The sequence below is a fragment of the Rhopalosiphum maidis genome, chromosome 2 (genome assembly GCF_003676215.2).
Source record: "Rhopalosiphum maidis isolate BTI-1 chromosome 2, ASM367621v3, whole genome shotgun sequence".
In the NCBI taxonomy this organism is placed as follows: domain Eukaryota; kingdom Metazoa; phylum Arthropoda; class Insecta; order Hemiptera; family Aphididae; genus Rhopalosiphum; species Rhopalosiphum maidis.
The window spans coordinates 53,525,258-53,539,032 of NC_040878.1; the positions used below are offsets into that span (position 1 = coordinate 53,525,258).

The 13,775-nt window shown below is 23.6% G+C and overlaps 1 protein-coding gene across 1 annotated transcript; it reads right to left on the minus strand.

Moving 5' to 3' along the window:
* Nucleotides 1-40: 40 nt before the first annotated feature.
* Nucleotides 41-4,175, minus strand: LOC113553557 (amino acid transporter AVT1D). Its single transcript, XM_026956934.1, has 8 exons — nt 3,782-4,175; nt 3,585-3,705; nt 3,381-3,493; nt 3,180-3,312; nt 1,102-1,252; nt 905-992; nt 623-829; nt 41-544 (listed from the first exon to the last, which is right to left on the minus strand). Exons 1-8 carry the CDS (start codon nt 3,888-3,890, stop codon nt 159-161), a joined length of 1,308 nt encoding a protein of 435 aa, XP_026812735.1. The 5' UTR covers nt 3,891-4,175; the 3' UTR covers nt 41-158.
* Between the last annotated feature and the right edge of the window lie 9,600 nt (nt 4,176-13,775).

Here is a 13,775-nt window from a genome sequence, read left to right on the forward strand (position 1 = left end):
GTCGTATAACTAAATCAAGTCAAAAAAGATTAAGAAAAACTAACCATTACCAAATACTTTTATTCAGCAATTTATTACAGTCACATCTCACATACCGTTTTTCAGTGTTTACTCTGATTAACAAATGCGAAAAACAAACAAATTATTTTCAAATTATGTCATTCGAATAATTTCATTATGCACGAAGGCGTGAACTTGGCATATATAATTGTATCTCTAATCCCGGATACCGTTGACAAGATGGTTGCCAATGTTCCAGCTAATATTATAAACACTAACAGTGCTAAACGCTTGAAACCAACTATCGGAGTCGGTTTTGCATTTGGAAACGTACGATAACACACCCCTTCGGACTTTTTGGTTTTTAATCGACGAAGTGATCGTATTTTAATGTAAAACAATGGTGGCAAGAGGAACATTAATGGACCAGTCAACAGTGCTCCAATTAAGCCCATCAATAGGTCAAATCTTGGTACAGCCTCTCCTATCGTTACCGCCAACATCACTATACACGATCTTAATACACACCTTCTCCAATTGAATTCTTAAACATATAACAGTTATTATACACAGAGTTAAAGAATTTTGAACAGACTAAGTATTTTTATAGGTTCTAGTATACCTTTAGGTATTTTAAAAAAATGTTCAATGTGCTGAAACAGTGCTGTGGTGCTAACTGCTGTCGATAAACATATTTGAATTGTAACTAAAGTTATATTGACGTCTAATACATAACTCTCTGACAGTTGGTCCAGTAGATTAGAGCTCAAGAGCGATCCAAATCGTACATATCCAATGGTAGTAGTTATTAAAAATAAGCTACACGTTACTGTAATACATTGATATATATATTTAATACAATTAAAAAAATTTCAAATAATCTCAATTAATGATTTCACCTTACTTAAAAATGCACAGATGATTGCCAGGGGCAATTTTCGTTTGTTAACCATATCCATCTGTATAGTGAGAACGAGAGGATGGACATCAAACTACAATATTCGTGAATTACATTTCCTGTACTTTCAATATAAATTCTAGGTGCACCTATATGCGTTTATCAATTAAGTCTTTCATTGAATAATTGAATAAAATCCAAACCTGAAATGCTAATAATCCGTATGCAAGAGCAACACTATTCCATGAAGGTTCGAGAATAGGTGCATACATTTCACGTTGTGTATTGTACATTGATATCCATGTTAAAACACTCACTGAGCCCACAAAAAATACAGAGCTCGATGCAATCCATCTAAATAAAAATATAAAATTATTATGGAAGTACATTAATAGCGTATTTGTTACGTTTAATATACGATAAGCCTACCATTAGGCTTCAGTAAATTTAAAGCCTTTTAAAATATTTAAGTGTATATATTATATGTTTTAATTATAAAGTATGTAATATTGTAATACATACATAGGTAATATTAATAATTAATATATTATACATTTTAATATACCTTTATAGTCCATTATGTTATGCAGGTGAATATTCTTATTACTATATTAGTTAATATTTACGAAATCTTATTAAAAACTAATTATATTGATCTAAGCTCATAATTGCAGTCTATCATTCATTATCAACCAATAGAAAAATTCAACATATCTAAAATAATACAATAAGAGAATTTTACTAAAAACAGTTAGAAATTTACTGATTCAACATTACCGCAAGTTATTGATAGGCAATGGACTTTCATAACATGAACACATAATATGCCTATCAAATATCAATCATTACGTAATTTCTATTATTAAGTCAATGCTTTATTTATTTTAGCTACTATAAAATTAATAATTAAAGTTCTAAATCTAGTATAATTTTAACCAAATACACAAAATAAGCTAACAATTTAATATATACCAACCAGCAAAAAATTCTCCACAAACGTGAATAAAATGCAAAATAACATAATATTCAGTGATAAAATAAAACTAATATTTACCATAATTATGAAAAAAAGCTTACAGTTTTTATAAAAATCTATGTAAATGTTTATAAACACTGATATATATTTGTGTACAATAAAAAACAACTAACATAATTTTGTGTAAAGACAGGTATATTGTATATAATTACTTCAAGTAGTAAATAACTTACTAGGGTTTATTATCAAACATATAAAATATAAATCAAAACAATATTGAATTAAATTTATAAACTCATATAATTTATTAATTACGTTTTTATTAAAATCTTATCACTGTAAAAAAAAAATATTAATTTACAAACAGCAAGCTACTCATTATTCTTTTGATTTCTTATAGAATCCAATTTTGGGGAGAATCAAAAAAACCAACTATAAAAATTATGCAATCTTTCTAGTCAATATATCTCAAAATAATAAACAATGTCTTATGATATACTAGAAATCTTCAATCGAATTTTCCATAAGACTCTCTCTGATCAAGCATCTAAGCTCCATAAACGATTAAATAAAAAACTATATTATCATTCAAATCCTTTCTATCAAATATATTTTATCTATGAACAATATATCATTATTTTCTCCGTTCAAATTTATATACCTTATTACTTAATAGGTAATATACATTATGTATATACCAGATATAACAAACTCACAGTCTGTTATTCATTTATTTACGGCCTTTGATAAACAAAAAAATTCAGTAAAATATGGCCTACATAGACGAAAAAAAAATTAGATAACATTACAAATTATATTGATTTATATAGCATGTTGTCTTTTATACGTTTCGTATATTCTCAATGGTCGTCGTAAATTATATTATTTTATGTTTATTGTAAATATAAATGTATAATGTATGACGTATGCATGTATGTAAGTATAATATATATATATGATAAGTTATATTATTGGCCGTTGGAAATGAGTACACGCAAAAAATGTATTGTTTATGTATTAATAGATTATTATGACTATTTATAGTATTTATGTTCTAGATGATAAGTAATAGTAATATTTTTATATAAAAAAATAAAAACATACGAGTAATATTATACTAAACACATAACTATAATAAAACTTTATCATTTTTATTTTATTTTTTATTATTGCTAGCCGTATAGAATATAGATTTCTATTAAATTTATTTTTTCTAGTACCTAGATACTTTGAGTTTGACATGCCTGATTTAAGCTATTCAGTCAAAAATACAATTGTTTTAAATAAATATCACATTCTACGTACTTCATATCTTTTGGACTCCCAAGCCAAAGAGGTGGACACAATACTATTCCAACAACAATCAACCAAATACACGGTGACAAGTTAAAACTATCATTCGAGAGTTTTATTCCAAGAATGTGAAGATTGTAAGAAGCTTAAGTTTAAAAACATGTTTATTGATTACAGGCTATGATCAGTAAATATTAACGTCACAACTCTTACCAATTAGGAGGTTTGGAATGCATGCACCAAATACGGCGACGTCCAACATAACTGTGACAATGCGTTTTACTTTATCACCAAAAATAAGCTCAGCTAAAGCAGCATACGGATACCTGAAATACATTAAAGTATTAAAAATTTAGAATTTTTAATGGAACACGCTTATTCGATAATTTTTAAAAAAGTATACTATAATGACATTACCTGTTTTTTTTTACAATATTTGGTTCAATTTCTTCAGCTATGATCCAACATTTTCCCAACAATATTGCAGTGTATACTTGAATTGTAAATACACTGATAGCCAGTGGTATTCCCAACCATCCTGTGTGCCCCTAATTATTACTCAATATCCACTGTTGCATAATAAATAATAATATATTGCTCCACATTATACTTACCGCATTTTATTACAGGTCCCGGTAACACGACTATCGGGAATATACCAAACAAATCAACAATACACAAAATTGCGAAAGGCACCGTCAAACCACTAGAGTCCACGATCATTTTAATTTTTTTTTTATTTTATTGGCTTTCAAACCAAAATTTCGAAATTAAAAATATATTGCCTATTTGTTTCGTTAACTGCCTACACTATACTGAACAATATTCTCATGGTACAAAATATCCAAGTAACACAATCGTTATGAATGAAGCCCTCAAAAAACCTTATTCTAACCATAATAATATAATATTATATTATACTGACTATATTGTTGTACATTATAAAAATGTAGTAACATGATACTTCTGTTTCTGAATAAAATATACCGCGTAGGCACCTAATTACACTGTTGAACTATTTTTTTATTTTTGATATTCGTTGTTTACCTATCGTATTTATTTTTTAACAGTTTAAATAAAAAAATATTTTATTTTTATGTTTGTGTCCACGTATATGCCTATTTATATATTAAACTAATTAAAGTAAAATTCATATTTAAGTTATTATTAAAAAAATTGTATGAAATTTCACTTATTTATGTTTCGGACATTCTCATAACTACATTTATAATACTCATAATTTCATACCTTAAAAAATTATATTAAAAAACCAAACTGGATGATAGTATTATTCATATTGTATATATATACAAGATGAATAAAAAGTATTTATCGTACCATTTAGTTTGTATTTATATTGTAAATGTTTTTAAACATAAAATATAATTTTAATAGCACTATTATAAGAACTCTTGATTATTCAATAATTATTTATTTTTAGCTACTCTCATAAATTACTTTCTCCGTATAAATGTGTAATAAAATTCTGTTCGGCAATCTTTAAAAATTATTTAAAAGGGTATGTTTGTAAAATTCAGTTGGAGAGCCTGGTAAGATATCTATTTTAGTCCATATTTAACTATTATTAACAAAAAATTCTTTCCTAAATATATTGTTTTATAAAACTTCATCAAAATAAAATATTACCAATTTCTACGATTTTGTATTAAATATATGTTAATTTATTTAATTTTATTCAAAGCCTGTAAGACAATAGGATTTATAAGACGTGTTTCATCCGACTTTAAACTGTCGTTCTCACTAAAAATTCTCTAATGCTCTTTAGTTTACCCATTATTAAAGTATGCTTGCATCCTATGGCATCCCTACACTGCATCCAACGTCTTTATCATATAGAACGTGTTCATAGGCTTTTCCTATACTTTGCCGGGAGTGTTCGCAGTGTTCAATCGCCTGGTACACGACTACATTCCTGGTTCTACGTGTATCTTGCTTCGATATACCTTAGCTGATAGAAGAACTAATATAAATCTAAAATCCCTTAAGAAACTTATTGATAGTACATATGATGCGCTGTCTCTACTATCATGTGTATAATTTCGAGTTCCCCAACATTCCACATATTCCACTGCTCCATTTTTCGTCACTTTTTGTACCTCCAATTATAATTGAAATCACTCCATCAACCGTCTAATGTGTCTGGCAAATGAGTCCACCACATTTTTTTTAAGATAGTTCTATCTACCAACAGTGCTTAATCCAAATTATATTATGTTCTGTGTATTATTTCGTAAACGACTATACAAAAGTATTGTAGTAATAATAATATTATGTATGTTTTTTTTATATATATTTACTTTTGTAAGATTGCCCTAACGGGCATTAGTTAATTAATAAATAAATGCTACATAAAACAAAATTGTAAAATATTTGAATAAAAATATTCAAATATTAAATTCATATCAGACTTTTACTTTCAATTATTTAAATTAAATTTTAAATACTTATTATTGATATTGAAAACTATTTTTTATTAAATGATTTATTATTGTTTTGTTTTTTTTTAATTTGTTTTAATTTTTTTTAAATCTTTATTAAAACATAAACTACACGAAAAAATATACAGCTCCATTCAAAATATAGTTTTGTATGTAATATATACATATTACATAATAATTTAAAATTTATTCATGATTATAAATTATAACTATGCAATTATTATAGTTTTGGGAACTTGTCTTGTGCTCAATTGAACTAATGTTTTCGAGGATCTAATGACGTGTAAATGTGTGATTAGACTTTATTATATCGGTTGACTAGCATAATTAATAATTATTGTTATATTTTTATCAAATTTAATATAATATTTGATATTATTTATTCATATATAGTTGTAAAACTATAATAATAATGATTTAAAAATAAATAAACTACAATTATATTTTTTCTATGAAAACTTATTATTAGGATTTTTAAATAAATACACAGATGTATAAACAAACATATATTATATTATACATTATGATAAAGTAAAATTAAAAACCTTAATTTGTTAGAATTATTATTATTACATTTTTACCAAATAATTATATTAAAGCCTAACAATAATATAATAAAATAACAAAATAAATAGTATTGTTTTGGTTTTGGATTCTATGAGCGACGGATGTATTGATTCTACAATAACATTTGTGTTTTCTTTATGATGTGCAATAATAGATTTATAGATAAAAAATGCTTTGATTTTTAACTTTGATGATTGTTTGTAACAAATTAGATCTAATTGATATTTTTTAGTCGTCATAATTAAAACGTGTAAAACATTCCTCTTAAGTTTATTTACAAGAAATTAAAAAAAAAAATATATTGAATAGTCACAGCAAGCATATTTTATAAGCAATTCAATTTCAAATTTATTGAATATTAACAATTTAAAAGTATAATAACGATTTATACTTAACTGATCTTAGTTATTGAGCTATTATTAAAAAAAATATTGGTCGTAAACACTTAAAACATTTTACTATAACTAATATCATTTTCTATTATACTCAATATACTCAATAAAACTTTCGAAATCTGAAGATAAATTATTATATGCTGCTTATAGATAAATTAATTAATTGCATTTCTTGAATTATTTTAAATATTGATAACATTTTTAAACTCAGTCCAAATGATTGAAAAAATATTTTTTTTAAGTGTTTGAAGTTCAAACATAAGGTAAATTTGAAAATTATTTTTTAGTTAAACATTTATAAAATGTTTAATTTTTATAACTGAGACTACAAAATTAAATACAAAATTCCTCTTGAGTAATTCTTACTGAAAATCAATAATCTTTAAGATATATAAACAACATATTTTTAATAGATATTTAAATTAATTGAGTTCAAATTTTTACGAAATTAATTTTTCATCAATGATTATTCGTGTGTACTAGTGTACTTGAAACGTATTATATTTTATTTTACTATACACAATAATATTTTCAAAAATGTATGATATTAATATATATTTTTATAACAATTGATAGTATAATAAATACAATATTAAATTCAACCTATCGCATTACCAATAGTAAAATAAATGTCTATAATAATAAATTATGATAGACCGTCTTCTATGAATTGTTCTTCGTATGCAATTCAAATTTAATACATCCAATATAGTGATTACTTATTAGTTAATGACGCTCAATACTTGAAGAAGAGTGGTTACCCATTTATTTTTAATGTTTTGTTTTTTAAAAGTAATTCAACATACATATACAAAAATATTTGAATATTAATGTTCAGTATTATATTCATATACGAGTATTAGCTAAGATAGTATTTAATTATTGATAGTATTTTTAATATTTTGAAAAAAATAAACATATTTTATAAGTAGTTCCTTTGCAACATTGCGCATAAGTATTAGGTAGTATATTTTTATCGACTAGAAATCATTTTATTTTACGATTTGCTTGAATTACGAATCCACGTCTTCAAAATCATTTCACCGTATACCGTGGCCTCTTTATGCATGAACCTTGGAGTATAAATAAGATAAGATATATTAAACGAAGAATCATTATGCGTAGAATTCGAAATCTATAACAAACTATCTTATTAGATTTATTAAAAAGTAAGACAAATTAAAGATAAAACCAATATGAATCCTACACTACTTTAAATAATAATTTAATGTTTACTTTTAAATATTTAATTAATAAAATTATATTTTAAACTCTAAAAAGCAGCAATGAATATATTGATTTCACACAGTTATTATGTATACCTATTTATTTTATTTTTTTGTCTATCATCATCTTTGGAACAGTAAAATTGATTCGATTTTTAACTTTAAAGGTAGCTTATCTGGATACATGAAAAAACAGGCAATATTTTCAATGGTTGTACATATTTCACTAAACACACACATTCAAATAATGATTAATGTTATTTATTGTATACTTTTACTATATTGTGGAAGAAGTTTAACTGTCTAAAGAAAGATTTTCGTTTCTTACTGATACTGAGTGGAGAGTTTAACAGTCAATATGTTCAAACTTTCAACTTTTTTTCAAGATTCCTTCAATTTGGCCATATGTTCTGACAATGCAAAATTTACTATTTCTGCGGGCACAATTATTCACGCAGTTTTTCAGCGGAAATTAAAAATATACAATCCCAAATTTATATAATATCATTGATAAAAACCAATGATACATTTTTTTAAATAAATAATAATTGTTCAAGTTTTGGATTCTAAACAGAGTGATGAATGTATTGATTTTATAATAATATATGTGTTAGTTTTTCTGTCATCACCTTTTTAAGTAATGAAAATGCTTTGATTTTTAATTTTTGGGGAGTAGTTTCGTAAGCAATTTGAATTAAAATTGTTGAAAATGTAATTTAAAATCTACATAAGTTTTCTTATATCTGCATAATAATATTAAAAATACATACGTATAATTTTTTTTTATTCGTATTTAAGTTTAAATTTTTACATAATTCATCAAAATTAAAAAAATTAAAATGTTTTTTAGTAAACAATATTTATAAATGTTCAATTTTAATAGCTAAAATTTGAAAATTAAATAAGATATTCGTTATAAGTAGTTTATATTCGAATTAAAAATCTAAAAAATATACAATCACAACTATTTTTTATAGATATTTAAGTTCAAATTTAGTCGAAATTGCATATTTTAATGTTGAATAATGATATTTATTATTTTGTTTTAATTTTAAAACATTATTCTTAGAAACTTAAAAGTTTACGTGTATTATGAATTTTACTTTACACAATAATATTTTTAATATACGTAGATTCATTTTAAGATATTACCCTGCTATTTACCTATACCATATACCTGTTCACACTGTTTTACGGTAAGGTAAGGTGGTATCGACTCAAAAGTTAATAACAATAATATAATTGAGTATAAATGTATTATAAAATTAAATTTATTATTATTATTATAATTATTAAATATTAATAATATTCTAATAAATGCGATGTTTTTGGCAACAATTTAATCAACCAACCATAATATTATTAGTTAGATATATTAATTTAATAATAATATCAAAAAACATATCATAAAATGAACTTAATGATATAGGCTTACAAAAGTCGTTCAGAATCGTTTCCATACACAATTAATTATCATTCAATTCAAATTTAACATATCCAAACAAAGACCCACTTGACATATTTTATCTTTTGCATAGAAGAGCAGAATCTACTTCCTTTCCTTTTAAAAAAAAATATGTTCTACTCGAAAAGAATTTAGATGCTTACACATATAAATAATTTACTATGAGTACTAGCTGGCTCACAACTTTTTATTATTAACTGTTTTAAATTATGTAATAATAAATATCTATAATGTATCAATTAAATATCACTAAGACTGAATTATTGATAACAAATAAATTTGAGATATTGAAGCATGATAGTTAATTAAGTTATTCCATAATTCATCGTGTAATTAGTGTGAAAAATACATTATAATGGCACGAAAATATCTATTCATAATCAAGAGTAATAATAGTTATGGTAGTGATAATTCAAAATTCCTTATTCAATACTCATTATTATGTCTTTCATAGTTTCCATTAAGATCACTTTGGAGCACATACATACCGTGTGATTTTCTTGTGAGTCCTGACATCCTGTTGATAGATGAAACATGAGTGTGTCAAAATATTAATTGCAGTATCTAGATAGTTGATAGCACAAGTTCACGAAAGTATAATCGTACCCGTACTACGTTGAATTCTGGAAATCTGTTGGTTAATATGACATAGCAAAATTATTCCATTAGGTATTATGATAGTTTGAGAGCCCATTTCATAAGATTATATTAATATAATAATATAACGTGCTACGTCCATTGCATTACGTACCATAGGTTACTTAAATATTTTATTTTATCTATTTATCTACTTTCCTCGTATAGGTTTAGTATGATGTTTATAGTATCAGCAACTTCTTTTAAAAAAAAAATGTTTACTAATCAAATAATAGGCTAATTTTAACTAAAACTGATCTAATGATGTGCCATTTAATATTTGGTAATAATGTAACATTAATTAAGATATTTAGGGTCAAAATTAATATAATATGTAAATATCTTTTTTTATTTAGAATTAGATTGTTTAAAGTTGTACAACTACTATTAGATTTTTATATTTTTATTTTTTTGTTATAATAAAAAATGTTTTTTATTATATCACATAATATAACTTATTAGTTATTACAATGACGTGCAATGCATAAAAAAGTACTCAAAGAATGTATATTTATTTTGAAATAACGTTATTAAAGAATTTATAAAAAAACTTCAAGAATAAAACAATTAATGGAAAAACGTGTCTTCCATAGATAATATTGTTAATATTGTAATAATATTATAATAAAGTTATAATATCACATATTATTATAAATAATACACACTATAAAATTTAAAATGTTCTAATTTAACGCCTTCATTTAATAGTATATGTAATATATTGAATAGCCTGCTTGTTAGGTCAACTGTTCGTATGATTATATGTATGCATAAAATAATTATAATATTAACATTTATAATATAATATTATTATATAAATCTAAATTAATAGGTAAAGTTTTTGTGATTTAAACTAACTTGCAATTAGTTAATGACACACTCGGAGGGTTGAATCATAAACTTAACTTGAACATTTTTTATCCCTATCCATAAAAAGCATTAATTTTTTGTTTCTAATTCCTTAGATTACAAAAACTATAAGGCATAATACATTTTATCAGTGATTAAAATGTGATTCCATTAAACGACTTCAGATACAATCACACAAGTAAACCTTGACAATGCCACTTAAAATAATTATTTTAAAATGTCTAAAATAATTATATCATTAACTATGAATATACCTTAAGCTAACACTGAATGTGTTGTCTCCGTTATACAAACATATAACGTGACAAATTTAATGTTCACAATATTCTATTTGACTCTGTTGTTTTTAAAATTGGAGTGAATTGACCAATTATAACATTTAAAGGTAAGATAATTATTTAGAGAAACTCAGAGGTTTTTATTCAAATATCAATAAAAGTCTACAGGATAATACGTAATTTTACTCAAAAATTTTATAACAGGTCAATTCACTTAGGTTTAAAATTAATAGTTAGTAAAATGAATTATTATGAACGTACAATTTGCAATATTATTCATTTGTAAGACATAGACAACACATACGAACGTCTTCTTAAGATTCGGTAAGTAATCAAATAAAGATTATTCAACTGAATATTTTAAATTATGCATTAAACTTAAATATAGTTATATTATAAGCAATGTATTTATTATATTAAGTAAATTTGTACGTAATTTAGTAGTTGTAATAAAAACGCTCCATTTAATTTGTCTAATTTTCATAAATAAATAAATAAATATTGAAAAAATGTTATATTATAATGATATATATGTTAGCTGATATAATTTGATTATTAATTCATTATTTTAATTTAATTATAAAAATACCTTAATATTTTGTTGGTAATATTAATTAATGGAAATTGTTAAAATCAAATACAATTTAACACAAATTGAGTGTAAACAAAAAAAAAAACAATAAAAAAAATCTTAAAAAATAAAACATTGCCTACTAAACCAACCTCAGTCCTACCACTTTACCTATTTTTTTTTACTTATTCACTATCCGTTATCTGTTTTTATTAATTTTATATCTACATTATTGTATTTTTAAAAATTCCCTCCGGGGCGTATTATTATCAAATAAAATAAAATATTAAAATAAATATTATCACTATCATGTATTTTTAGGAAAACAATTAACATTATAAGATTTTTATTAAAAGCAATTGTTGTTAATATTATACAGATATAACGTACATGATTAAAATTAAAATTTAAAGTTAGAATCACATTCCAGAATCATGAGATCACTAATTTAAAGATCCCTAATTTTCTTTACACTGACAATACTACGTCGTTAATTTAACCAAGGTTATTAGAAATCTAATTTTTAGATTATTTTTTATTAAAAACTATTATAAATTTATCGTTTCTACAAAATAATATTTAATAACTTCAAACCGGACACATACAACAAGTTATAAAAGCATACACTATATTAAACAGATTAATAGGTAATACTTATTTCTGTATTTCACATGCGGCTATTGTAAAAATGCATTCATAAATCATATTTTAATATATTTACATTAAACTAACTGTAGACTTTATTTAGAAACTATTTTAGTACTATAATACATCTATACCAATGTCCAATATTATACACAAGTTTTATTAAAATATATAATATGTCATCACCATCTCATTATCATAATAATATGTGATAAAACGATTAACCACACATTTGTTCATCATTTTTACGATTTGTTGGTTGTTTCCTGAATAAACTTTTTTATTTATAATATTTACATAATGTTTATACTATGAGCTATACTTAAAAAAGTTCATAATATAACAACATTGTTATTTATTTATTAATTTCTCAATAGAAGAATTCGACGAAATTAATATATTTAGCACATAAATATTAAATAATATAAATTATCTATTGTAAAAAATACATTTTAAATTTTAGTATTTTCAAGCATACGTGATGTCAGCGAATCGATTGGTTGGTAAACGAAAGGTCTATACCATTTTTGAATAAAATCGAACTAAAATAAAGTAAAATAATAACTTAGTTACTAGTTAACATAGACCCGTGTTGAATCTTATAATAGACATTATTAGATAGATCGAGTGAACCCAGCTTGGTAAGTGAACCAAATTCTGTCACATATGTGTGTACCTACATATTTCCAGAATTTAGTCATAATATAATATTTTATTAACAATTTATGATTTTTTTCAAAATAAATTAAATTATTAATATAAATTAATATAAAACATATTAAAATTATGAATATTTAAATTCAATATGATAGTTCAATAGTTACTATAATACTAGATACGATATTAAAATACTATGTACTGTAAAGGAATATATTTAATCATAGGGCTATACATTCATCTATATTTTTTTTAAAACTTCATCAACATATTATATATATATATATTTTATAGACATTGACGTTTAAACGAAAAATAATGGTTTTAGTTATTGTGTTGTAATTTAAAAATATTAACTGGAGAGACTTTAAATTTGTACCAATGTGTATATTATAATTTTCCAAACACAATATTTTAAAAATATTTAAACTAATTTAAAGTTTTTATACCACGAACCTTTTCACACCGTTCCGTGGTATATGGTATTGACCTATCTATAACTAATGCTTACAAATTAATAAAATAATAACGATAATATTACTATATGATATAATATCTGCTTTATAATTATAAATTATAATCTTAATAATTATTGTTTAATCATATATACGAAGTTTTGGCAAAAAGTAATTTGAAATACCGTATCTCTAAAAAAACATATAAATTACTAATAGATAATCGTAATGTAAACAAATTATAAAACATCTTTAGAAATAGAAGTTAACTTTTTTTATATGCGTTTAAATTTTAAAGTATGACAAAATTTAGAGTGAAATCAATTTATAATAAATTATTTAATCATAGATCCAATATACTGCATTACTTATACATACTATTAT